We start from the raw sequence: 25,559 nt of genomic DNA on the forward strand, positions 1-25,559 counted from the left end.
GTCAAAGGACAGCCTTGGGAATAGTTTTGTGCAGTGCTGGGTCTCAGCTTTTATTTGAGATCACACTTAAAAAAGAGCAGACCTCTCTAAACTGGCACTTTTTGCTTGCATCTGCCCTTCAAAGTCTACTCCACATGCCACCGGGCTTTTGATCACTCCTGGTGCTTACCTGGCTGTGTATTGCAATGTCAAGCAGCAGAAGAAAACATTCTGTCTGGTATGTCCCCTGGATCCCCTGTAAAACAGAGCACTTGGTATAAACAGAGGCAGCTTTGCTGAAATCAGTGAAACACTGTCTATTTCAACTATTGGAAGAGTTATCCTTTTTCTCTTGTTCTGTGCATTCTTTCACTGTTGGACTGTTCTACTTCCATGGCATATTAAAGGTTTTTTCTATACTTTGCTTCTTACTTTAAACACTGATTTTCACAGTTATTTTGTTCCAGATTCTTTTCAATTATAAAAACTGGAAGTAAAAAAACCCCTTGATTATTATTTTTTTTAATACCTTTTTTTGCCAGTCTTTGTTGTGGTGTTCTTTGTATTTCACCAAGTCTGAAAATAGACTGTTCCAGGGTCACGTTTCTAAAACATTCTTTAAAAAGAAAAAAAAAAAGAAAAAGCCCTATGCTTACTGAAATTTCCAGAAAATAATTTTGGCACACCTGCTTTTACTAAAATACACATTTTGACCTGACTGTGAGGTTTTTTAAAAAGATTACTCCAAATTTCCCGTGTACTCACTGGGATCGCTAGCCATGAAACAAAACTCACAGGCTGCCGAAGGGTTAAAACCCCAAAAGAGTGCTCAACTGCCACCGAGTGGCTTCATGTATTAATCAATTGCTAATTTGATTTTAACTCCCTCTGTCTTTCACCCTACTCGTGAGTAGAGCTGGTGTAGGTCGAAACCCCGAGACTATTTAATTGAAGCTATTGATAAGCAAACGGGCTGTGCGTGGGCAGCTGGGATGCTCATGGATTCAGGGGACAGGCTCAATGTGCCCTTCATTCTGCCACAGCCCAGCACGTTACCCAGTCAGATCTGCTTATAAGGTCAAAAAAAAAGTGGCTGGTAATTAACGGGAGGTAAATTAATAGGGGCTGAATAGCTGCCTGGGCTTATTGCATCAGGAGGATGAAGCCCAATTAGTCTGGGGGTCTTTGAGCCTAAAGCAGCCCCACGCATCAGCCCTTCACCCTCCTGCTGTTCTCGGTGGGAAGGCTGTGCCTTTTCCTCCACAGGCACAACTGTCCTCAGGTGTCCTCCAGTTCCAGGCTGTGTCACTGCAAACGTTTGAATCTGGGAGGGGGAGAAATGGTCTTAAAATAGCTCTGCGCTCTGGAGAGGACCAGCTGCCTCCCCAGTAGCAGCAGCCACTGAGGCCAGCCTGGCTCCGACGTTCTGTGCAGCCCCTATGCGGTGTCTCAATGGCCCTCCAAAAGGACCAGGATCTGACCTATTTTAGATTGCATTCAGGAAATTCCTCTTTTATATTGTAAGCATGGAGACAGCTCTCCTTAGTGCAACAGAAGTGTGGAAGCTGCCATGGTCTGGGTGAATACCCCAGGAATACTGAGCTGCGGTCACCTCCAAAGCTTCATGGTACAAACCTGTATTTAGATTTTTTCTCTTTGAATGAGGAAGATGAGAAAAACCTGTATAGGCACTAACTCATATGCATATGGACATGTTGCTCCCAGCACTTTCCTGGAAAAGTATAATCCACTTACTATATTATTTCTTCCTTCATCTGATTGGAAAATGTTTAGCTGTTACCATGCGGATCCTGGGATAAGACTCAACAAAAAAGGATCCTGGCAAACTTTCCTCCTGTTTTTAAAGTTTCCAGATGATCTTGGCAATTTAAACTCTGCAATACCAAACTGGCTTGTCAACACCAAAGTCACATTTTAACTTGGTTTGGCTTTCTCCCTGGGAGTATTGACTTTGCAATAATATTTGCAGTCTGGTGTCAAGAAGTTCTATCATGAGCGTGCTGAGGAGTGATGAAACCTGACGTCCTAAGTAACAAACAGTGCCTGTGCATTAAGGGATTAACAAATCAGTGGTGGTTATGGAAGTCTTCCTGGCTTCTCTCCAAGTGCTGAGCATAGAGCTGAAATAGTGCTTCATCCAGAGAAACCCAAGAAGGCCAGAGCTGCAAATGATCTTGCAAGCTTTATGGGAAGATGATTTCTATTACAGAGGCAAGTGACATAATGCCCCTTTGCTACCTGGTGCATCCTGAGCAAGATTCGTTGCTTTGTCTTCTGTGGTGTCTGGGGTGTAAAGCTATACTGACCCGTGGTGGTTTTGTGCCACCTTCAGGTGTGGAATTAAGTCAGTGCAGGGGTCCCCAGCCTGAACTGTTTCTCCTGTCTCCCGACATCTCCTTTCTCCATAAGCACTTGGGAAGAAGAGCTGAGTGGGAGAGGTGAGAGCTCTGCAGCCAGTGCTGAGGCGGGCGCTCCGTGCCATACGTGTTACCCACAGCGCAGGCATGCCGGGATTCACCCGTGTCTTGCTCTGGTGACTCATTTGAACAAGTAATGCAGAGAGCTTTTCCTCCTCTTGGGAGATCAAGAAGTACCATCTCATGAGCCACACTTTGCAGTGGGAGGAAGGTAAATGGAGAAGTGGATGTTATTTATGACACCCATATGTGGATTTGGTTTCAAGTTATTTTGCTTTCTAGGGAAGGAAATATGTATTTCCCACTGGGAAATTATCTTCTTCTGACTTTTCTAACCCATCAGGAATCATCACTGTTCCCATACTCCTTTCTCTGTGGAGAAGTGGCTCCAGTTTTGTACCTTTCTCTGACTCAGGTTTACACTATAATGTTTGCTGGCATGGCAGTGTTAACTAGAAAGTCACACTTTTGGATTACATCACTGTGCTGGCAAAATCCCTGGCAGCAATTCCGACAACACACAGCTTTTGTTGCCCTGGCTTATATTGTTTGGAGATATGCTGAAGCAAATGCTGCTGCCAGAAATGGCCCCTCAATTCCTGTTTACTTGTGCTGGTGGTTGTCTGTGGTATAACCACAGTGGCAAAGACCCCACAGAGCAGGTGAGGACCTCAGCGTCCTGGGTTGACAGTGTCAGCACTTCTCGCAAGTGTAGCTGGTGTCTGAAAGCTTTACCCGAGGTGTAAAGATGAACATAAGTTCTGTGGAACATTGGGTGTTATCTTTGGAGAGCTTCAGAGACATCATTTTCATAGTCTCACATTCTCTAGGGAAGAAGTGCCCTAAGTTCTACTGTGTGCATGCAATCAATCTGTGCAACATCATGTGGGAGAATTCCTGTTTTTCCTCTGTGTCATTGTGGGCAGTGCTTAGGAGAGCTGGTCTTAACCTCTCTTTTGTGGCCGCTGGTTAACTAGGTGAGGGTACCTTCCATATTACTGAAATATAACCCCCGAAATGGGAGACAGTATTTGCTCTCTGTTCCTCTGAGCTGGAAGTGTCCAAGCAGAAGACAGACCCTTTAAGTCACCCAACACTGCTCCTTAAACTAAAAATGAATTTGTAATTACACTCTTTTGCCTAAAGATTAGAGAAATCTGTTTTTATAAGCATCAGGAGCTCCAAACATCAATTCTGGTTAGTTTTATAACTAATGCATACATTTTAGAGATAATAACAGTGACAAACTTTTGGCCATCATTCACATTATTTTGCATTTTCAGGCCATTCTGTTCAATGGCAAGGATCAGGCACTTTTAACTAAAACTGAAGTTTATAGGCTTCATGGACCCCGTTCTCTCATAACCAAGTCATGTGCACCATGGCTGGCTGTTGAGACTTCTTTTGGTGTATAGTCTCTGCTGAGCTGGGTCTGGCTTTTCCCTTCAGAACAGGAGTCCCAGAGGCAGTTTCCTACTCAGAGAAGCTGAGAGCATGTTGCACACCTTTGTTTCAAAAAGCCCAGCTTTGAACAGAGCAGATATATTGGGCACGTGACTCTCTGAGTAACTGGATGTTTGGCAATGAGGTCCTGGTTCACCTTTCAAGGAAAATTTCAGGTCCCCTGGTACAGAGCAGAAACACAAAAAATTCTTCTCTATGGAGGGAACAACCCTTGGGATTTATGAGGAACCTGAGAGTATTTAATTAAAATCACAAAATAGACTTCAGTATTACCAGCAGTTCACAGCATTTCAGTATCTGCCTTGCTAGCTGAATGGGTTTCAGAGTATCCCTGGAAGATCTTTAGAGCATCCCTAGAAAGTCTTGAAAACTGTGCTTAGTCTTACTTTTAAGAAACTGCACGCTTAGCCTGAATTAAAATGAGGCTGCAGCTGTACTGATAGTAAAATAATAATAAAGAATACCTGTAAACGCTGCTAGTAGAGCTGAGGTTTTTGAGCTTGGAGCTTCCATGGTAAGAGTATCTACAAAACTGCCTCAGTTCTTCTTAAGCAAATGTGAACCTGGCACAAACATGCAATCAGCAGCCAGTTTCTAGCATATTGTTCTGAAAATAAGAAAAAAACAAACAAACTAAAAAATGGACCCTGGGGTTTAAGAGACCCTGAGAATCATTAATACCGCAAAGAACAAAGATGTAAATGCCATTCAGTGGAGATCTTGATCTCTTCCTGAAGAGCAGAGGATGGAGGAGAAAAAGAAATAGCCTACAACGTGCTGGCTGGAGTGCAATTTCCTCTGTTGTTTTATTATCGGTCGGTTTTGTGCCAAGTCTGCCATTAACAGTTCATGCCTATGGTGTTACCTCTTGGAGTTGCTATTCGGTCTTAACATTTGGGCTTCTCCTTGAACTGGAGTTCTGTTGTGAGGCCATGGCTTGCGCCAGGAGCCTCGCACGTGCTCACCACAAGCAGAACAAAATTACAAACCTGTCTTATTTCCCCAAAGTCTACCTACTGTTAGTATGTGAGGAGGATAACTATAATTGCTTTAATTTAAGGTCTCACAAGGGAAATTGGTTTTTTTTGTAACAGAGAGCAACTCAGACATGAAAGCCTTTCGGTGCGTTTGGTCTCTATTTAAATTCAGGATACTGATGGGGACGTGCCCTAGGTTACTATATTACTGCTTTTATGCACTCTTTAAATGTTTAGATGCATATTAATTTTAACTAATCAAAAAGGAGGTGCATATTTGAGGCCTCATCCAAATTTTCCTTTCAAGTCAATGATAATACTTTCTGTAGGATCCCATGCAGTACAGCTCACACAGAACTAGATTTTCATGAGACCTTCTCTCATGAGACTTTTTATAAGACCACTCTTCAAACCCTGATTTGGGCCTCTAATTGCATTGCATTCCTTACATGCATAAATGAAAAAAAATGTTAGCAGGCTCCCCGAAGTGTAGCTTCTTTAGCTGTGGAGACAGAAGCTTCAGGAAAACATAGCATGCAAAACAAATCTATGTCCAACTGTGTTTCATTTGATCTCCTACATATTAAAATGATAAGACTGATCTGACCAATTTGCCGTTAAATAAGTGGACTTGAGATATAAGTAAACAATATATATTTATTGAATGTCCTTCGCTCCTCAAATAAGAGATGTACAGTTTTGTAAGAGCAGTTCAAAGATGTCTGAGACTGGCATCCAAAATACTTTCAAGCCCTTTAAGACAATGGAGTTCCTATTGTTGACTTTGGACATCAGGATCTTGGACTGCCACCTACCAAAACAGATATTCTCTTAGTATTCACCTCCCATTCATGGGAAGGAGAACATTTAAAAAGCAGGGTCAGTGACAGAAATGAGCTTTTGCAACTTGTCATGAAAGCTGGGTGGTGAACTGTGTGTTCTGAGGGTTGTCACCTGTGGAATCAAGGGATTTTTTAAAAATGTCACCTGGCACATATAAATAGAGTTCCCTAAAAACCTACAAAATATAATTCAAGAAGTTCTGAATCCAGAAGTCCAACAACAAATAGACAGAAACATACAGTGTTTATCGAATATTAGGAATTTGAGACAATCACGTCATTTCTTGCATCTTAACTCAAAATTTTTGAAGGACTGGAGCTGAATATCTGTGCAGGAGCGTGAGTGTGAGAGCAACGCGCACATGCAGAGCTCTGCCGTGCCCCATTTGTTTCTGTTGTGGGTGAGCAAGAATATTGGGTTTAATGAGGCTCAGTTTAACCTCCAGCTGTGAAATGTGGGATTAGTTGTATCCTGTGCTTAACCAGCTTTGTAATAATTTCACTAGATTCCACTTTTTTTCCGTCTATGAGGACAGAGTCAGGAAAAAAGCTCTTCATTACAGTTAGATCAAACTATGAAGAAACAGTATTTTGTGTCTTTGTAACATGTAGAGGGGTTCAAAGTACACAGACTCTCAGTGGCCGACCATCTGAGAAAGACTGGAAAATATTTTCAAGAGGAAACAAAGCAATAGCTGCAGAGGCTTAACAGCAGATTTTTGCAATAGGTTAAATGCCAAATTCCAGACCAGCTCAAGAAAAATTCAGTGTCTGATATCTGAAGACAACTCGGGGGATGTTAAATCTTTAATTGCTTCTGAAAAAAGAGGCTTTACACCAAATTATGAATTTGTGACAAAATTTTTGGTCTGTTTGTTTGTTTGTTTTTCTTCATCAAGCCCAAAATGCAAATCTAAATTTTTGTAGCAGCCTTTTAAAGAATATCCACATTATCTCATTAAAAAACCCAGACTGCTTGTTACTGATTTTTCCTGACTGTTGGAGTCCTGGTTCAGCAGAGAGACTTGAACACTTGCGTGGTCTCCAGAAGACATAGGCTTGAGTGTCCATCCTGCCCTTAGCAGGATGAAGAGAATAAAGAAAAGAAGAAGGGCCAATAAAGCCCTTGTCTGTCTTGGTTCTGGTGTTAGTTAAAGCCTGCAGGGACCTTTTCTGTTTCATGAGAAGGGGATTCAGGTCTTTGCCTTTCCCATTCCCAGCTCCCTCATTTTAGGGAATGTGGGGAGCGAGGGCAGACCCAGGACATCGCTGTGTCTGAGTTTTGGGAGGAGGTGGTTCCCTGTGGTCTCCTGCCTGGAGTGCAGCTGACAGAAGAAAATGAAAAGTGAAATGAAAAGTGGATGGTCCAGTGAATTTATTCATGTGCTTAATACTATACCCACATCTACATTTACTTACCTGGTGGAACTGGCCAGCACCTCTTAGCTTCTCCTTTGACATCCCTAATGAAGAGACTGATTTTGGTGCTAATGAGCCATGGGTGGGCTTCCTTAGTCTGAGGTTCTTAAACTCATCGTGTACAAGCCACAGACCAGACTCAGACTACACTGAATGTCAATGGTTATAGCTCCATTTGGCTTTTTAACTATTGAGCTTCATTTCTGTTTGGGTTGTGGGTTGTGATGCTTGAATCTCAGCTGTGCCAGCCCATATTCTCTCTTGAGCAAAGCCTGCCAGTTGTGTGATTATAATTATGTATTGCAATTTGGTTTGAACTGATTATCTGAGTCTCCCATGAGTTACGGGGTTGATCTTTCTCTGCTGATCTGAAAAAAAAAAGGGGGGGGGGGAGAATATTAACAGTATAATATAGTTCCCTGCCTCAGTTGCCACAGAGAGTGTGGCGAGGTTTGAAACTTGCACTGCTTTTATTGTCTGTGCCCCACTGAGATACTAATAAAAATATTTTTGCAAGAGTGGTTTTACATGGTAAAATCTGCTAAGCCTCTTACTGACTGTCTCCTGCTATTTATTAAGCCTTTCCCAAAGCGTTAGCTCCCCTGACAATAGAGAATTCCAGTTGTCACCATTGCAACCAGACGAAATCTGCTGCTTTGCCCCACCAGCTCATTATATGAGGGGAAAGTTGGAGCATAGGTGGCAGTGGGGATGCTCTTTCCTGCACTGTTTGCAAATGGCTGAGATCCAGCCACAGCAAAACATCCAAATGCATCCTCACAGCTCTCTGTGCTGTTGCGGTTCAAGGGCTTTGCACCTCATTCTTGGGGTTGTACCATTTCCAATTCCATATGAATAACTGCAAATGGCTTTGCTGATGAAGCTGGCTGAGGTTGCCTTTGTGACCTACTGGCTGAATACTGGAGAGGGAACTGGGAGGGTAGGTGTCTTGGCAGATCGTCCCCTAAAGCCTTTGCCACCAGTCTAAGGACTGATCCCTGGATGTGCTGTGTGTACAACAGGAATATGAACCAGTGTAAAGGAATTTAATCTCTCCCATTGCAGAAAGCTCATATTATTACATGACATAGAAGATGTTAAATAGTTTTAATCTCATCCCTCAATTTTTTTCTTATTTGCGGAGTTATTTCAAAATCAAATACGTTGATTTTTTTATTGCACTCTCATGTGTGTAATTTCTGGCTTGCCTGATAAATGCTGTTGAAGCTAATGGGACTCTTCACATATACTTAAAGTCAGATACGTGCTTTGCTGAGCTTATTTTTGCTTGAGTACGTCTTGTAGTGATAACTACAATTACTGAACCTTAATTCAATTATTTGCTAGCTTCACACAGTGAAATTGCCCATCCCTCAGCTTCCTGGTGCATGAGACCCTACAACACGGATTAATGAGAGAAGGAGGAAATCTTTGTGCAAGGTTGTGTGGTAGGGGATGTTCGCTGGGGCACAGGGTTGCCTAAAAGGGCCACTCACGTGTGGTGCTGAGGTCAGGAGAAGCCAGGGCCATTGCCCTGGTGCCTGTGTGAGAGCTGAGCAAGGCAGGCGCTTTGCAGCATCTCCTTCTCATTATTTGAGATGTGTTTCTGCTTTGCTTGACCTCTGCAAAATATCACTGCTCTGCTGGACCTACTAAGGATACCCTGAGCCAGGTCATTCTAACAGAGTGGTGTGTTCTGATAGTGCCATTGAGCTCTGTGGGTATGGTAAAATATCTGTAACTGTGAGTAAGAGTAAGGTGATGATGGGTCACCATGCTCTAAATTGAGATAGTAAGATGTTAATGTTTGTGCAGATAATAATGCGTTCTGCAAGACTTCATTCATTAATATGGGAAAAGAGGTTGAAGTTCAAATAATAATATTATCTTGTCAAGTGCTGCATGTAAGACCAGCTTATTTTGGTCATCTGTGATAGATTTTTTTTCCAAGATGATAAAATAACTTTTTTCTGTGAAGTTCCCAAACATATAATGTTCTTCTGTTCCCTTCTAGCTGGCTCACTGCAACAGCTTGCCACGAAATTTCAGTAAGGTAGAGAGAGCTAATGCATCCACAAACAGCTTCTTGGATCTGGGGGCTGCCTTTTAATATTGCTGCTGGTTGTTTGGGGCTCTGATTATTTGTTCTTTCCCATGTTAATGTTGGCGATTTCCATTTTTTAATCATCTGAATGTATTAAATGTGCTCCTAGTTATTTTTATTTCCCTCCTGTACTTGTGCAAAAGACATTGGTTAGTAACATCTGAGTTTTGACCAAATTCAAATCAAATCCATTTACCTACCTGAAGAGCAGTTAGTACTTTTAGCTAAATTGCAGCAGGAAATAACAGGAAAAGACTTTGAACTAAACCTTCAGTTTAATTACCCAGTTGCAAACAATGGGTTGTTGAGTGTCAAAATTGAAGCAGTTTCAATTACTGGAACAATTATGGTTTAGAAAATTCTTGCCGGTAGGTTTAAAAATTTATATTACAGTGACAGGCAAGTAATTCAGGTAATGGGCAATACAAATAGTCCATAGAGATGAAGGCAGCCTGACCCAGTGAACTGAAATAAAACCTTCCTCCTTTTTCTCTTCACAACTATATATAATCAAAAGCCAAGGTCTCAGCAGAGACATCCAAGATTTATGAGGTAAAACTAGAATATGAAGTAAGAATGAAATTTTTTTGTTACAGATTTATTTTTCCTTCACATAGAAAGTACCCAAAGCATAAGCCCAAATCCTTATGAGCTTACATGGTCAGGATGTGATGCCTTTGCCCATTTTCTAAGGACCAGGTTCACCCTGATATTTAAATGACAGCTGGAGGAAATTCTGTGCTTTGTAAGAAGATGGAGTAGCCACTAAAAAATGGAAATTGCTTGTGTCTCTGAGGGCTGGGTGATGGTGTGACATATTCCTTTGTCCAAAGAAAATCTTCTGAATTGGTGTCAATAAGGGTATCTTCTATTACCAATATTGAATTTGTCACTGTATTCCTTTCCATCTAGTTACATTTCATGTTAAGATACATAATTTCTTCTAATGTTATGTTGAATAGCAGATATAATATTAATAAATTTAAATGGCGCGGTGTGTAATCTGCTGTCTCTTGAGCTTAGTGCCAGTGGGTCTGCATTGTAGGAAAATGAAGCTGATTATTATAAAGCCTCTGAAATGACAGTCCTCTGGGAAGTCTGATGTCGCTGACTCACGTTTGCTTGATTCTCCTCTTCATTCTGGATATTACATTTTTCCATCCCATTATAAAGGGACACCCCAGAGGTAAACGGAAGGGGCTTTGTAGAACTCCTGGCCTTTGAATTGGTGCTTGTTGTTTTTGGTGCTTATTTTTAAAAAAATTAAAATGGCATGTGGAGCAGGAGGGGAAGCTTTCACAATGCAGGAGGTCACAACTGGATTATGAGGAAGTGATAAGAGCAGCATCTCAGGTGCTTGGCCCTAATCCTCAGGTGCCACCAGGGCCATCCCTCCTGCCCTGCACCAGCAGGAGGTGGGGCTCTGCCAAACCTCCGCAGGTGCTTGGATGTGCTCGGCCACAGGATGCCCACGTGTAGACACCCGGATTGCTCCGAGGTGATGCCGCAGCCCATGGGGAGAAGGAAAGCTGTGACTCTTTATAAAGGCTTTTAATATTTCCACAGAGCACAGGGTCAAACTGATCATTTATGATTATTTATTTTTTTTTAACCTCTGTTCAGCCTTCAGCTGTTACAATTTGTGTGAAAGGAGAAAATAGTGTTTTCAATTAAAGGCTACTTATGTAACAACCCTGTTTTGAATGCTAATTCGTGAATTACTGGATGCTGACAGTGCTGCTTTTTAATTTTCCTCGGTCATTTCACTACATAATTCTAATTGAAATAGTTCTGGGTTTTTTTTGCTCATCTCTTTCATAAATGCTGAGAAGCCTGTCAAGCAAACTTCTGTCTTTCTGTATTTAATTTTGTTAAGAATGGTCCATTTTGTTACATCAAAGTGACTTTGAATTAAATCCTTGTCTTTTTTTTTTTCTCCCTTCCAGCAGAAGTAACACTGAATGGTAACAGAAACTGTAATTTGTCTAAATTGTCTATAAGTTTTCAACACTTTATCTTCACAGTTGGTTCAACATGGCCACTGCACTGATCTGACTTTACTGAACAGAAACGGAAAGGAAAATAAATGTTTCTTCTTAGTACTTTGACCTTAAAATACCACAAACACCATCCATCTTCTTGTGTTATTTGTGTTATTTTCAAATTGAATCACTCAGCATATCAGGTCAAAAAGTCAGAGGCCACCATTTCTTCTCCCTGCTAGTAGGATAGAAAGCTTTGATAGGAGCAAGTGGTTTTTGATATATTTTTTTAATATATATTGATATATATATTATAATATATAATAATATATATAATAATATTATATATATAATAATATTATATATATAAAATATATATATTGATATATATTTTTAATATGTAATTTTAGGCTTTGGTAAGCACCAAGGCTTTAATTTCTATCTAAAGTATTTTAAACATTGCATCATTTTTTAATGGAAAATACCATTTTCCACCTATATTAATAATACCTATATTAATAATACCATAATACTATTTTCCACCTATATTAATAATAAAATTCCTTTTGTTTTCCAGACAGCTAAATGTTTGGATTTGCAGTCCATTTTTGCTAAAACCCTGACTTGTTGGTCCTATTTGTTTCTCACTGATAAAAGTAGGCAAAGCTCCCTTCCCTGCCAGGAGGAACATGTCTTGGTCCATTTCTTTCATAATAGGGCTGACAAAGATCTCGGGCTTTGGTCCAAGAGCAGCATCTTCTGGGGTCGCTTCAAGTTCTGCCTAGTTGAAAAATTTAGCAATAAATGTCATGTCATTGTTTCCAGATAATGAAGAATTATTGTGTCTGAGGGAGCACTGGCAGCACTGGCAGTGTGTACCGCAGGTTAGGCTGAAGGCGAAGGTTGTGGGTCTGCAGTCTTGTCCCTGTGCTCATTGTCTGGTAAAGGGAGGCAACACCATGTAGAGTGATGCTGAGTTAGACCTAGGAGAAGTCTTGCACTTTCATACTACTGTGAAAGTCAGGAGATCCTCTCCTTTTTCCTTTTTCCTTTTTCCTTTTTCCTTTTTCCTTTTTCCTTTTTCCTTTTTCCTTTTTCCTTTTCCTTTTTCTTTTTTCCTCTTTCCTTTTTCCTTTTTCCTTTTATTTTCCTTTTTTTTTCCCCTTTCCCCTTCTCTTTCCTCTTTCTTTCCCTTCCCTTCCCCTTCCCCTTTCCCTTCCCCTTCCCCTTCCCCTTCCCCTTCCCCTTCCCCTTCCCCTTCCCCTTCCCCTTCCCCTTCCCTCCAATATTTGGATGAAACTAGTGTTTGAAAAAAGTTCACAGTAGAAGATCAAGAGCTACTCCAGAGTAGTTAATGGCCAGTTGTTGCCGTTTGCTGGGACAAAGTGTATATCCAGTTATGCAAGTTGTAAATTTGATCAGGTCAAGCAAAGGCTGACTATGAATAGTCTCCTCTGCTCTCTCTTGGTCTCCTTTTCTGTGTCCCTCCCTCTCTCTCTGTTCCTCAGCTTAGAAAACATTCCCAATGAAAGTTCAACCCAAAGAGCACTCACCCATGGAGTTTCAGTTCAGATGAAAATGATTTTGCTGATAAATTCCTTGAAACTCCAGAAATGTGAAGTGATTTTACCTGAAGGGTAATTTATTGTAGACATGCTGCCCATTAATTGAGATAATCTCCAACAATGATGATGAACAGAGATGATCAGGGATTGTACTTTTAAAATGCCATTCTACTAGAAAAGCAATTTGGGATCCACTTATATCTCAGTAATGAAAATTGGGTAAGGTAATAAGAGATTTCATTTTGTGAGTGAATCGACAATGCAAATATCAGGATTTTTAATTTAGGTTTAAGTGGAGTAATGGCTACTCATTCTGATGCATCATTAGTCATATTGCTTTTTAATGAGGGATTCACTTTCTTTTCCTGGTTAGCTCTAATACTGATAGCAAAGCCCAGTGAATGCCTAAATGTTTAGGGAGGCCTGATGAATACATGTCATCGCACCATTTTAATTTAAAAAAGGAAGAAAAAGCAGTTTTCCTTCTATGGTGAAGAAATACACATTTGGTTTTAGTGCAAGGAAAATAAATAGTGCGGAAATGTGACTGGTAGGCTGTTGTAAAAAGAATTAGAGTAAGAACATTTTGAAACAAATTCTAGAAAATATAGAGGGAATATTTCATTGAGTGGAGTGCTCATGAAAGGGACTGGCTTTATGGCTGACAGCTGTAGGAAAAAGTGGTTCTTTGGCCATCTCCAGCATGGATATGTTATAAATAAGAGCAGATGAAGATTCTTGCCTCAAACACCTCATTCCTCTTCTGGATAGGTCTCTGTTCAGCATTTTTATTTGTTAGATGTTTGTCTTTTTTTTTTTCCTTTTCCTCTTATTTTTTTTTTTCTTTTTCCTTTCTTTAATTAGGAGCTTGTTTTGATGTTCATTGAACTCAGTGGGAATCTTTCCATCAAATTGAATGCATTAGGTCAGATTCATAATCAGCAGTCATTGAAACAACCTAACAATAGTTTTGTCACACACAAGTGCACTGTCTTAAATGGGATTTGCTTAAAAAAAAACAATAGAACTAATCCATTATAAACACTTATTAGAGCAGAGTTTTGACTGTATCTGTATATTTACCAACACAATTTCAACCAATTTAAGCCAAATTGAAATTAATTCAGACTCTTGCTGCAGGCATGAGCTTAGGGCAGTTAAACTAAATTAATTTAAACTAGTGTACTTTTAGGCACAGCAGGATGATGTTGTGTGTTGACTATACGTAGGTCTGGTTGCCTTCCTTCGGTGGGCGAGACATTTTGACTTTCTATGAGGACAAGCTGTAGAGTGGTGAAACACATGCTGTCTAGTGTAGACCAACCCATTCAGATTTGGGGGCAGGAGAACAAGTTTCAGGGAGGCAAACAAATGTCCACAAAATGTCTCTCATGCCTGTTTCTACATTCCTGGTGCTCTGTAACCATGTGGCATCTTGCAAGTCACAGCAGTTTGCAAAATCTGAGCAATCGAGAGCCTCTAAACAGTGGCAAGGCAGTGCGTGTCCTTCTGGAGCAGATCCTTCAAGGAGATCTGTTACCTCTGGCGTCTCCAGCACAAAGCTACAACCTCACATTTTCACTCTGCTGTTTCATTCTGCTTTTCCTTCACCTGCCCAAGTGCCCATTCATCACAGTTATCTCCTTCAGATCTTTCTGTCTCTGACTCTCTATTGTGAAATGTGAAAAAAATATAAGCCATGATCTTCTCTGATGCCACCTTGTAAATTCAAGGGAATCCCAGGCATCCAAGATGTTGAAGTCATCCTGTATCACTTGACTCCACGTGAGGCACAGCAGGTCCCAGCAGATTGGGTGATACAGGACTATTATCCATTTCTTATGGTGGCTTTCTTGAAAACTGCCCTTCTCTTCACAGCTCGTAAAAGGAAAGGTGATAGGGTGAGTGTGCCAGCATGGTTGTGAAAGCGCTGGGTCACACTAGATGTTTTAACCTAAGAAAACAACATTTTGGAATTAAACCAAAGCCGAATATGTCCTAAAATAGGTCACGTAGCTACAAGAAAATGTTTCTGACACTGACAGAAAAGTATGTATCCACTCTGAATCCACCAATTCTTCTCTGCTAAATGGAAGCAAGCAATAGAAATCAACTTTCCATATTTCCAGAGATCTATGCACAGCCACAGTTCCCAAAGTCTCGGTCATGGTCAGGTCTTTGGGGTTGCTGAGGGGTTTTTATATACAGTTGAGCTGATTTATGAGTTTTCCTGTTAAATTTTATTGCACCAGTGGCTTTTCTTCGGTTCTTTTGAAGTAGAAAACGCCATTTCTGCAGCAAATGCAAGTCAAAAGTCTTAATGGAGCATAAAAATCTAAAAGGTCATGATTTTATAGCTTTAAAATAGAGGATAGTGCACTGCTTGCAACTCTTAAAAATATGAAAAGTTAATGAGGGTGTTTATCAGGAATAAAAAATATACTCTTCTCCCAGACCTTTGATTTTGGCTACTTGTGTATTGGCTTTTTATGGGTGCACTTTTATAAAAGAAAAACTCATTCTAGGACTGTCCCATTTCAGAATCACAGAGAGGGAGAGAGAACTAATAACATGAGGCAGAAACTTTGTCCTGGGGAGATTATTAAGTACTCTTGACAGGCAGTGCTGCTTCTCCCTTTGAGCATATACCATTGATTGCATCTGTCTGGTTTCTAGTGTCATATTGACTACTTTTATTCATTTGACTTTGTTTAAGACCTGTGGGTGCATGCAAATTTATAACTAAATAAGAAACTGTTCCTGTCACACACATTTTGCAAGATTAGGTGAATTGCAGTAGCACAGTTTACAAACTCTCATTGCTTTCCTCATGCAGGTGATTGGAATAGCCTGTGCTGTTTTTAAAAAAAGTTTGGAAAATGCCTCCTGGTTGATTTAATTTGCTGATTTTGATTTAATCTGAAGTCTTAAAAGTGTTTTTTCATCTGCATCTTAACAAATGTTTTTACTGAAGATGTAGGAAATCAGGTAAAATAAAAATGCCTTCTTGCTGTATCACTTAATGGAGTAGACCTTGAATGGTTGACCTCCAACTTGAAAATGTTTTCTCCAGGTGTGAGCATGGAAAAAGCATTTTATTACAATGCTTACTGTCACTGTTGTTCCAGGGAGAAGTAATGGGAACAGGTCACGGGACAGAAACAGTCATGGGAAAAGCCAACAGAGCAGGAGGGGCACAGCTTTGCTTCTTCTCATTAATATGGACTGTCCTGTTTTCTGTCATTGTCTTTGCAGCAGTCCAGCACGGGGGACCTGAGGACTCTGAGGAAAGGGTTGTCCCCGTACCACTCCGAGTCACAGCTCTCCTCGCTGCCACAGTATCAAGACACCCTACAAAACGTAAGAGACATTTCCTTACCTATACAGACAGAGCCACGTGTTTCCCCAAAAGTGGGCATGGCTGGAGCGGGGGCATGTGAAGATGATGGGGGAGCTCTCCCAGCTGAGAATTCACCCTGAACTGGTGGTGTAAATGTGCAGCTGGAGCCTGCGGCTGTTGGGAGGATGGGGAGCCTCTGGGAACGCTGATCTTTACCTGAGTTTGGATCATTAGCTTCTTGGCATAGGTTTTTCAGTTAACTGACGGTCACTGTTGTACACCTTTGAAAGCAAGGGTTAGTCTTGCTATACCTGCAGCTCCTTCTTTGTAAATGAACTGTATGGCTGCTGTCAAAAAGCTGGTCATGGATGAGGCAAAAAATGGTTTGCCAAGTGTCTGGCAGTGTGTGGTCAGGATTGCCTTAGCAATTAAGTTATTAGCACTTTCATTGCAGGATTTTCTGTATCCCAGATGAGGTTTATGTTTCATAAGATTTGCCTGCATTCCTTCTTCTCAAACAACAGAAGAGTCTTGATTAAAGCCTCTTGTGAAGATGGATATGGTGCTGCTCTGCCAGGGTTCCTCCAGCACTGGTGTGGCAGGCACTGCCGGGTGATTGTCTACCAGATGTTTGCCTGACTACCTGAGACTCTATGTTTGCTTGGTGACAGTGTTTTCCAGATTGCAGGAAAAGTGTAGATGTAGACAGGGAGACCTGCTGTGAGTGGGGCGCAAGTGTTGTGAACATGAGCAAAGACCTCGCTGCCACCCCGCGTCTTCTGCTCTGTGTCCAGGGCACTGGTCAGCAGAGCTGCGGGTACTGTAGGACCAGTTGTATGTTGCCTGCCTGCCTGGGTAAAGGTTATTCTGCAGGTTTACTGTGCTTCTTAGAGCTGTAGAAAAGGGGGTAATAGTAATTTAGGAAAGTTTGCTTAGATAAAACTCCAGTGTGAAAGCTCAGCCCCTTTCTATCCCAGCTGAACTGCAGGATGGAACAAAACCACGCAAATGAAATTGAAGATGATGGCTGAATATCCACTTTGTGCCTCATATTTAAAATGCCCCATATATAAAGTGCCCCATATATAAAGTCAGGAGACTTTATACGGAGGGGAGAGAGATATGGGCCTGGAGATGTTTAGCTGTGCCAATGCCGTATGGTTTTGGGGATTTTGCTTTGCTTCCCTTGTGCTCAAGCTTGGGTCCACACAGGGGACACTCACTAAGCCTGTGCTGGTTGCCCTGAGGAGTGCTGCTACACACAATTTTATGTTGATCTTGTGAGTCAGGCCGGCAGCTTTCTGCAGGGGAGCTGTGCCTGAGCATCAGTCCCGCAGCTCACCAGGGCTGTGTGAGGGCTGGTGGCAGACGGTGTTGCCTGCTGGAGCCCTTCCTGGCTGCTTGTCCCTGCTTCCCCTCCTTTTGCAAGGGAAAGGTGGCATCTGGTGTTTATGGAGAGGCCCAGCTGCTGCATGACACTCACCTTCATCTGTCACGCTGGCCGTGTTCTGCCTTCTTTGCGCGAAGATGATAGAGAAAAACCAAAACCAGTTTCGGATCCAAATCCACATCATCTGGGATACTTATGTATTTACTTATTCATACCGAAATCCCCCTGGTTTGTGGCTTGACATGATATACTGTGTTGTGATAAAGGATAACGATCATAAATTCATGCAGATGTCTTTGAATGTCTCAGGCACCTCCTAGAAAGTAGACAGTTAGACTTAACTGACTTTCTCTGCAGCTTTTTTTTTTGACAACAGGCATGAGTTTATGAGAAATCATTCCTCTTCATGCCTGCACAGGCTTCACATGGGTGAGTGATGGACAATTGGTGTCAGCTCTAAAGCTGTCACTCCTGTTCAGGGTTTCATCATCATCACTGCCTGTACAGCTCTTTGAGGAAGTTTCTTAGCATGTCCCTTGCTGTCACACAGTTTGCACGTAAGCATCACTCCAGCTCTCCATGGCCCTGATGTACCTCAGTTGATGAAACAGTTTGGTGTTTCTAATGGATGTGGATCATGGACACCGGTGCACACTCAAGACACAGAACTGAAAGATGCTCATAACTACAGTCTGTGCACTGCTTAGTCAGTGGTGCATCATGCAGATGGTGAATTGTGGATTTGCTCTGTGGTCTGCAGTGGTTATCAAATACCCAGGAAAAGCAGTCCCAGGGCGTTAGTTCTGACCTACAAGCCCCTTGCCATTGCAAGGAAAGGTGTGACTTGTATGTTACCTTGAACTGGTAGCAGGCTGGTCAAACTCCCCAGCCATGGGAACTACAAAGCAGAGTCATCTCATGATGTATCACAGGTTCCCTGTGTCCTTTGGGAGGTGCAGGCGATTCTCTCAGGCTTGGACTCTGAGTGAGGCATGAGAGGAGGTGACAACAAGCAGCTCCCTGTGGGACCTGCCATTCCCCTGGGACGAGAGGGGCAGGCTCCAAGCTGTTTGGGCTGGCTTGGTCTTTCCCACTCCTGGCAGCCTCCAGACCTGCTCAGTGTTGGGTCAGATGATGTCCCGGGCATGGGAGCTGACTTTGAGGTACCTGTAAGCAGTGCATGGCTGAAGACCCAGTGGCCAGGCTGCTGTCTGGGTGTCAGCAATGGAAATGATCTCAAAGTACCCTTGGACAGCATGTACTTGCATTTGCCAGACTGAGCTGTTCCTGTGTCTTCAGTACTTTGGTTCTCCGTGGTAGCTACAACAAATTTTTTCACCCATGTTGCATTCATGCACTGCACATGTTCTCTTTATGGCTTCTCTGTGTGAATGCAGCAGCACTTGGGATAAGTTATTGCACTCAGGTTAGCAACCTTCTGATTAAACGCAGGGAGCTGTTGGAGGAGTCTCAGATGTGTGGCAGGAGTGCACAGAGAAGGTGATGCCCAGTCTGTCCTGGAAACTCTTCAAGCTCAGAGCTTTTCTGGAGTTTAGCTATACTAGGTAGGAGTTACAGACTTTCAGTTTTGTCAGCATTGTCCAAGGAGTCTGGATTGCCTGCTCGTATGGTCTCACCTCTGGTTAGTGAGGTGGAAATTACATTTCAGTAACACTGAGAATTTTGGGAGAATAACGTCTGTTTTGGGTAACTGGGACTGCAGGGGGAGGAGAAGCCTTGTCACTGCAGTGCTGTGAATCAGGACTGGGAGCCGTGCCTACCACCATAGAGAGACTCTTATCTCACAAACTATGTACCTTCTTTTCACCTTGCTGTGCCTCAATAGTTCTTTTGCAGGAATTGGGTGGGCAATCACTCATTCCATGGCATGGTTTTCAGGCAGTTCTTTATCACTAAGTGCTCCAGGATCCTCTGGGGTGGACACTAAAGGTGGTGTTTAATTTTTGGAACAGTATAGTGTTGCTGGAGAGTTCATTTGTTTCTCTCATGGGGTTTCTCCAGCATTAGTGAAGACTGGGAGGTAGAGTTGTCCACACTTGGTGTCAGCTCTCAGGTCTCTGGCTCTCTGTAAAGCCACTCTACACAGTGCTTAACCTTTGGTTACATCTAATGATTGCTGAGCTACATTTCTGACATGAGGAGAAAGTATGGTGGAAATTCCTCATCCACAGCAGTAATATTCTTATTTTGATACTAATAGTCGTGGTTCAGCAATTCATTTTCTAAGAGGTGGAACCTCAGCTGCTGACTTCTGGAGCAGCTGAGGCCCCGTAGCACAGCAGAGGATGAATGTGGTAGCTGAGGCATGGCCCAGAACTTGCATCTCTGATTTTTCTCTGCTCCCTTTGGCTTTCTTGAGTATTCTGGCTGCCCACATGGGCATGTGGTCCCTGTAGACCTTCATGTTTCTGTCCGCTGCCCTGTGGCTGTGCCTCAGGCACATTTCAGCATCCCGCACAGGAAGGTGGCCTCAGGGCTGCTCATGTTCCTGTGCTTGGAGGTACCTTCACCTTGAGAAGCTCATAAGCCAGGTGCCTGGAGGAACCATTTATCCACATTGGTGTAAACACCATTAAATGTGATCCAGCTAGTTACTCACAGTTGGAGCTAGCCTGGCTGGCTTAGACTTAAAATTTACTATCAGCTTTCATGTGATTTGTAATAGGAATCCTGCCTTTGGTGGAAGTAATTGTAGAGGTTTGCAACGGAAATATTAAGGTTAAAGTGGATGGAGTGTGGAATGGAGAAGTGTCTGTGTAAACACCAGCAGGAATGCTGGAGCAAGGGATGCGTGGATGGCCTGTGCTGATGACCAAAGACACAACTGACAGCAAACAAATGGGTAAACACTGCAGGACGTGTGGTTTGTGTCAGGACTGGGAGGTCTGTGCTGTGATAAGGCCACAGCACAGATGGCTCATCACTAGAAGACCTGTTCCCTGATAATGGCAGCAAGGTCACACTGGGATGTGCCATTACGCTTCCTGTGGTTCCAGGAGGAAGGCTTAGATAAGGTGCCCAAAATGAGGGAAAGGAGACACCAGGCAGCAGCTTTCCTAAGGTTTATGGGGGGGTGAGTAAGCAGGATGCTGAGATAAAGATCAGCCTGTAATAACCATTGACTCTTAAAGCACATGAAAAATGTGTCCAAAACCCAGTTCTTTGCTGTCAATGAAGAGAGATGCCAGAGCAGTCATTAGGGCTTGCTAGTTGGGTGCCCCTTGTCCTCTGTGTCACACACAGTGACCCTGATGATGCTACATGGACATCTGCCTTTTGGTGATGTGTGAGTGTGAGCTTGTAGTTGTGCAGGTGTGACATGTTAGAGAAATCAGGCTTAGGTTAAAATAAATACCACCTTCCCCTTCCTTAAGGTTTTTTGCTGAGTTTTTACTACAGCAGTTTTTGTGTGACCTCTTGCTGAGGTGCAAGAGCTCCCAATAGTGTCCCGGGAGGTGCAGGGGGCATGCCTGTGGATGCTGTAGGTGGTGGCTGGAAGAAGGGACCTGTGCTTGTCTCAGGTCAGGAGCTGGGAGTCCTGGGGAAAGTGCCTGCAGATACATGCTGCAAGAGCTGAGCAAAGCTCCCTCTTTTGAGAAGACAGTGACAACAGTGCCACTGCCCTGCCTTTGTTTAGGTCCCTAGGGACTACAATAAACATCTTTGGAAAAAAAAAAAAAAGTGAGATTTCCATTAGAGCATTCAAAACTGCATCTCTCAGGAGTCTGGCTTAGACTACAGGCCAGGCTGGGAAGAGACAATTCCATTTTCCTTCCTGAATCTACTCCTAAAACAGTGAGACCCAGAGTAAGACACAAAGAAGCAAAATAAGTGTGAATGTTTAGTGGAGAGCACTTGACTAAGAGGAGCGCTGAGTCCCTGGCACTATCTCTCATTGCATTTTTCTTCAGTACCTTTTTCATGCAGGACTCAAAGCCTGGGAGATGGCTTTGACTGCTCAGCTGCAGCACTGGCTTCTTCGGCTCTTTCTCTTGATTCTAACTATGCTGTCACAACCAGCTGCATTTCATAGCTTTGCTTTGTAGAGATACTAGTGAGAAGCGTGTTTTGTTTTGCCAGATGGCACACACGTTATTATAAAAACAAACCCAAATGTTTGTGGTCTGTAGGTGTAAAGAGAAGCCGTTAGATGGGGTGGGAAGGGATGACAAGAGAGTCCTTGGCTGGCACGCTGTCTGCTGAGGCTGTGAGAGCATCAGCAAAGGGAGGTGATATGCGGGCAGGTAGTAGCCGGATCCCAGCTCCAGTGACAGTCCTGTCTCTTCTTTCTGGCTGGAAAGAACGCAGTCTCCATCCTCTTCAGTACAAAGGCAGAAGAGAGAAGGTGACTCGGTATCTCTCTCTCAGCTCCCAGCCTGCCATAGGCAGGGAGACGTGGCTGTGGCCCAAGCCTGGTCTTGGGTCTCATTGGAGGACCTGGAGCAAGTCTCCGAGTCCCTTCCTCAGCCTGCATGGGAGTAAATCTGTTCTTCTCAGGAAGGAAAACTGAATCAGATTGCTAAAGCCAACCTGACTTTTAAGATCAAGCTTGAAATGACCAGAGACCACTGTTCTCGTCGTGGTGCCCAGGAGACACACCCAGAAGAGCCAGGGAAGCTCTCTGGGCATTGATGCTGCTGCAGAGTCACCTGGAGCACTGGGGACCTTAGCATGGCCCCAAGGTGTCCTTGCACAGCACAATGACCCTGCCACTGCCCACACAGAGCCCCCGTGCCCTTGCTGTGCTGCACAAAGCCCCTGGGTGAAGGGGACCCCGGGCTGCTCGGTGCCTCTGGCATCCCTGGGACTGCTCTATGCAGCTTCAGCATCACATCACAGCCTCTTAAAATGCCTTCAACCCCTTCTGTTGTTCCACCAAGTCCATCCTGTGCAGTGCCCTGATGGTCCCCACCTTCTCGCATTCACGTGCACCATCCACATGGTTCTGAGATGAGCTGAGCACTGCCAGTGTGTGTTGGAAGACAACCTCAGGGCTGTTTCTCACCTTACTTCAGCAGCAGTAATGGCAATGGTTCCTTTTTAGGCAAGGGGAAACAATAATAAAGAAGGCAGCTCCTTCCTGCCGGCAGCACCAATACCACCAGGATGCTATTGAGCAAACAAAGAGAGAAGTTCAAGGCAGCCGAAAGCTGCAGAAGGAAAAGTAAAATGTAAGGTTTGTTGGGATATGTAGCCCAGGGAGCACTACTGTGAAGCTTCAGAGTGTATTAGCAGCAGCTGAGAACAAGCCAATCCATTTTTGAAGGCAGCTGCCCTTCATCAGCAGTGATTGCGTCAGCTCTGAGCTGTGGGTGCCTTTTTTCCCCATGGCAGCCAACCGGCACAAAGTTTGGCAATGACAAAATTGGAGATTTGCTGAGCAAAAGAGGCACTGACAGTCTGTATCCATAATCTACCCTTACAGGTAACTGTAAGAAGCAAGAAAAATTAATCTGCTTTGACCACTGCTGTATTTCTTATGCTCATTTGTTGTGTGCATTCATGTGGGGCTGACGATTGGGTCAGGGGGAGAGATAGGGGCACAGTTGACCCTCTGCCCCAGGCCTGGAAGGAGACAGCTTTGCCAGTGATGGCCAGGGCAGCCAAGCTGAAATGGAGACTTGGATGGGCAATACAGATGTGTGTGGGTATTTTCCCACATCTGTATGCATCCTCCACCCACCCAGAAGCTTTCACCTGGGCCATCCCTGAATCAGAGTTGCTTCAAAATCAGGAAAGTCTTAAAAATACTCACTGTTTCCTTCTGAAACAGAATGTGCTTGACATTCCTTTATCAAAAGAACTAGCGCCTCTTGAAATACTTACGCTGAGAGTGCCCCTGTGAGTCAGTCAGAGTTAGTGCACTTTGTGGACACAGCATGGGTTTGCTCTGTCCGTAGCAGTCAGACTTATTGCTGTTTCTTGTATCAAATAGTTATGGGCTGAAACTGATCTGAATATGCTATGTTGGTAATAGTTTCACAGTCTGAGAGGACAGCTGAAGCTGTCGGTGAAGCATTTTAACAGCACGCACCAGTTCCAGCTCCACAGCACTGGTACCAACCGAGCAGCGACCGCTCTCCTCTCTCTGCCGCTGCTGGAGGAAGAGGCTGCATCACCAGCATTGCACGCTCCAAGGAGTTTCCAGGGCTGGAGCTGTGATGTGCCACTAGTGTGTTGCTGAGAAAAGATACTCTTCCTGTTTGTAGATGAGATATAGTTAAAAACAACATTCTGACTTTGTTTATTCTGTCTGGGGCAATGCTTGAAATCCTCCCTTTCTTTTGGTGCCCTAGCACATCCCCTACAGCCAGCGCTGTGTCATGGGGAGAACAGCTATTCTTTTGTTAGGTGTCCTTGATGTTTATGCTCAGAAAGGAATGAAACAGTTAAATTGTTTATTTATTAATCAAAAGGGCTGCGTAAGCACTTTTTGTTGCTTAAGTAGGTATCCATGAATGCTGCGGAGGCTGTGAAGTTGCAGGATGTGGTGGCTGAGCTGTACAGACAGGCTTTGCCTGGCTCCTGTGTGGACCCAGCAGTTAATTCATGGATTTGAATGTTTACATGACCAGCTGCTCTCTATGATTAAAGGCAGCAAATTAAGTAATGCTAAAGGAGATTAGTATCTGCAATAAAGTCCCTTGATTTGATAGGGAAGATGCTAATACAGAGCACTGATGGCTCCCGTACTCACTCCTTCCGGTGGCCATGACCGGTGTTGTGCTGGGGAGACAGTGTCTGTCTGCAAGATCCCCCATGTGTTCCTTTTCCCAGGCCTGGTGGCAGGGTGTCAAGTGCTTGCAGGTGCGAGGCAGCCCACTGTGACTTTGGGAACATAGGGCCATGCAGCCATTTAAGTGCCCAAGTGGGGAGCGGATGGTTTATTTTGAACTGGATGCTGACAGGCTTTCTGCACAGTAGGAAGGGAATAACAATAACCAAGTGTCATCATCGCTTTGGTTCATCTGCCAGGCAGACTGGACACATAAGGGACCTGTGTGCTGCGTGGCTCTGGTGAAGGTGTCCCATGCTCAGGCACGAGAGATCTGGCATTGCCTGGGGCAGAGTGGCAGAAAGGCTGCACTTTGCACACTGTAGTTTGCAGAAGAGTGCTTCATGCCTTCAGGCAATCTCCTCCTTGCAGCCAGGGAGGAGCCCTGGGGCTGCTGCCAGGGTGCCTTCAGGTAGCCTTTTCCCTGCAGGGTGTGAGAGGAGCTGGACCTCTTCAGGAGCACCAGGCATGGTGGCAATGGCAGAGCTGCCACGGGCGTGAGAAGATGCAGCAAGGAGGGAAGGGGCTTCAAAAGAAGGGAGGGTGAAATGTCAGCCCAGAGTCATGTCACGCTTCACTGCCGCGCAGCACCATCGCTTTGTTTCAGCCATTAACCCTCCTGCAGCTGCAAGGCAGCAAAAGATGGGAAATGTGACCTGGGCTGCAGAATGATGAGGGGATCTGATCTGCCTTTGTGGGGCCCAGGGAATTTCTCAGGCTGGTGGTAATAGGAGATATTTTTTTGTGTGTGATCTCTTGGGGATGCCATTCATCTCTGTGTGAAGGGAGATTTCTCATTCTGAATGGACCAACTGTCTGCGTAAGCCCAATATTTGTCCTCGGTGCTGCCCATGCTGCATTTCTGATGGGGACACCGTGCTTCAGGGCTTTGGTGTGTCCCCTGTGAGGGTCTGGGGATCCTTCTCCCATGCCAGAGTGGCTCCATGCTCTCAGTCCTTGGTTTTGCTGCTGGTTTTCCCCATCTGCTCCTCAGCACTGTCTCAGGCTGGAGCTGCACTGGGCACTTTCTGAACTTGGTAGCTACAAGCACATTCCACAAAACCAAAATATGCTGAGCCCCCCATTCTGCCAGCACACCAGGGCTGGGGTTTGCAGTCAGACATAGCACCTTTCCATGTTACTGCCACTCACTTTCCACATGGCTGTTGTCATGTTACTGCCTCCTGCTTGTCCCTTAACAGTTCCTAATTTACAGGGCAGTGTTAGCACCTTTATTTATGTAAAACACCTTGATGGTGGTGG

At 43.8% G+C, this 25,559-nt stretch overlaps 1 protein-coding gene across 1 annotated transcript in view; it reads left to right on the forward strand.

Moving 5' to 3' along the window:
• CCDC85C (coiled-coil domain containing 85C) overlaps positions 1-25,559 on the forward strand; it is a 113,138-nt gene that overhangs the window by 71,292 nt on the left and 16,287 nt on the right. The window contains exon 3 of the mRNA XM_080346082.1: positions 16,026-16,130. Within this exon, the coding sequence (XP_080202208.1) occupies positions 16,026-16,130 (105 nt within the window). The remainder of the gene's footprint in view (positions 1-16,025; positions 16,131-25,559) is intronic.

This window comes from Nesoenas mayeri, assembly GCF_963082525.1.
Source record: "Nesoenas mayeri genome assembly, chromosome: 5".
NCBI lineage: Eukaryota > Metazoa > Chordata > Aves > Columbiformes > Columbidae > Nesoenas > Nesoenas mayeri.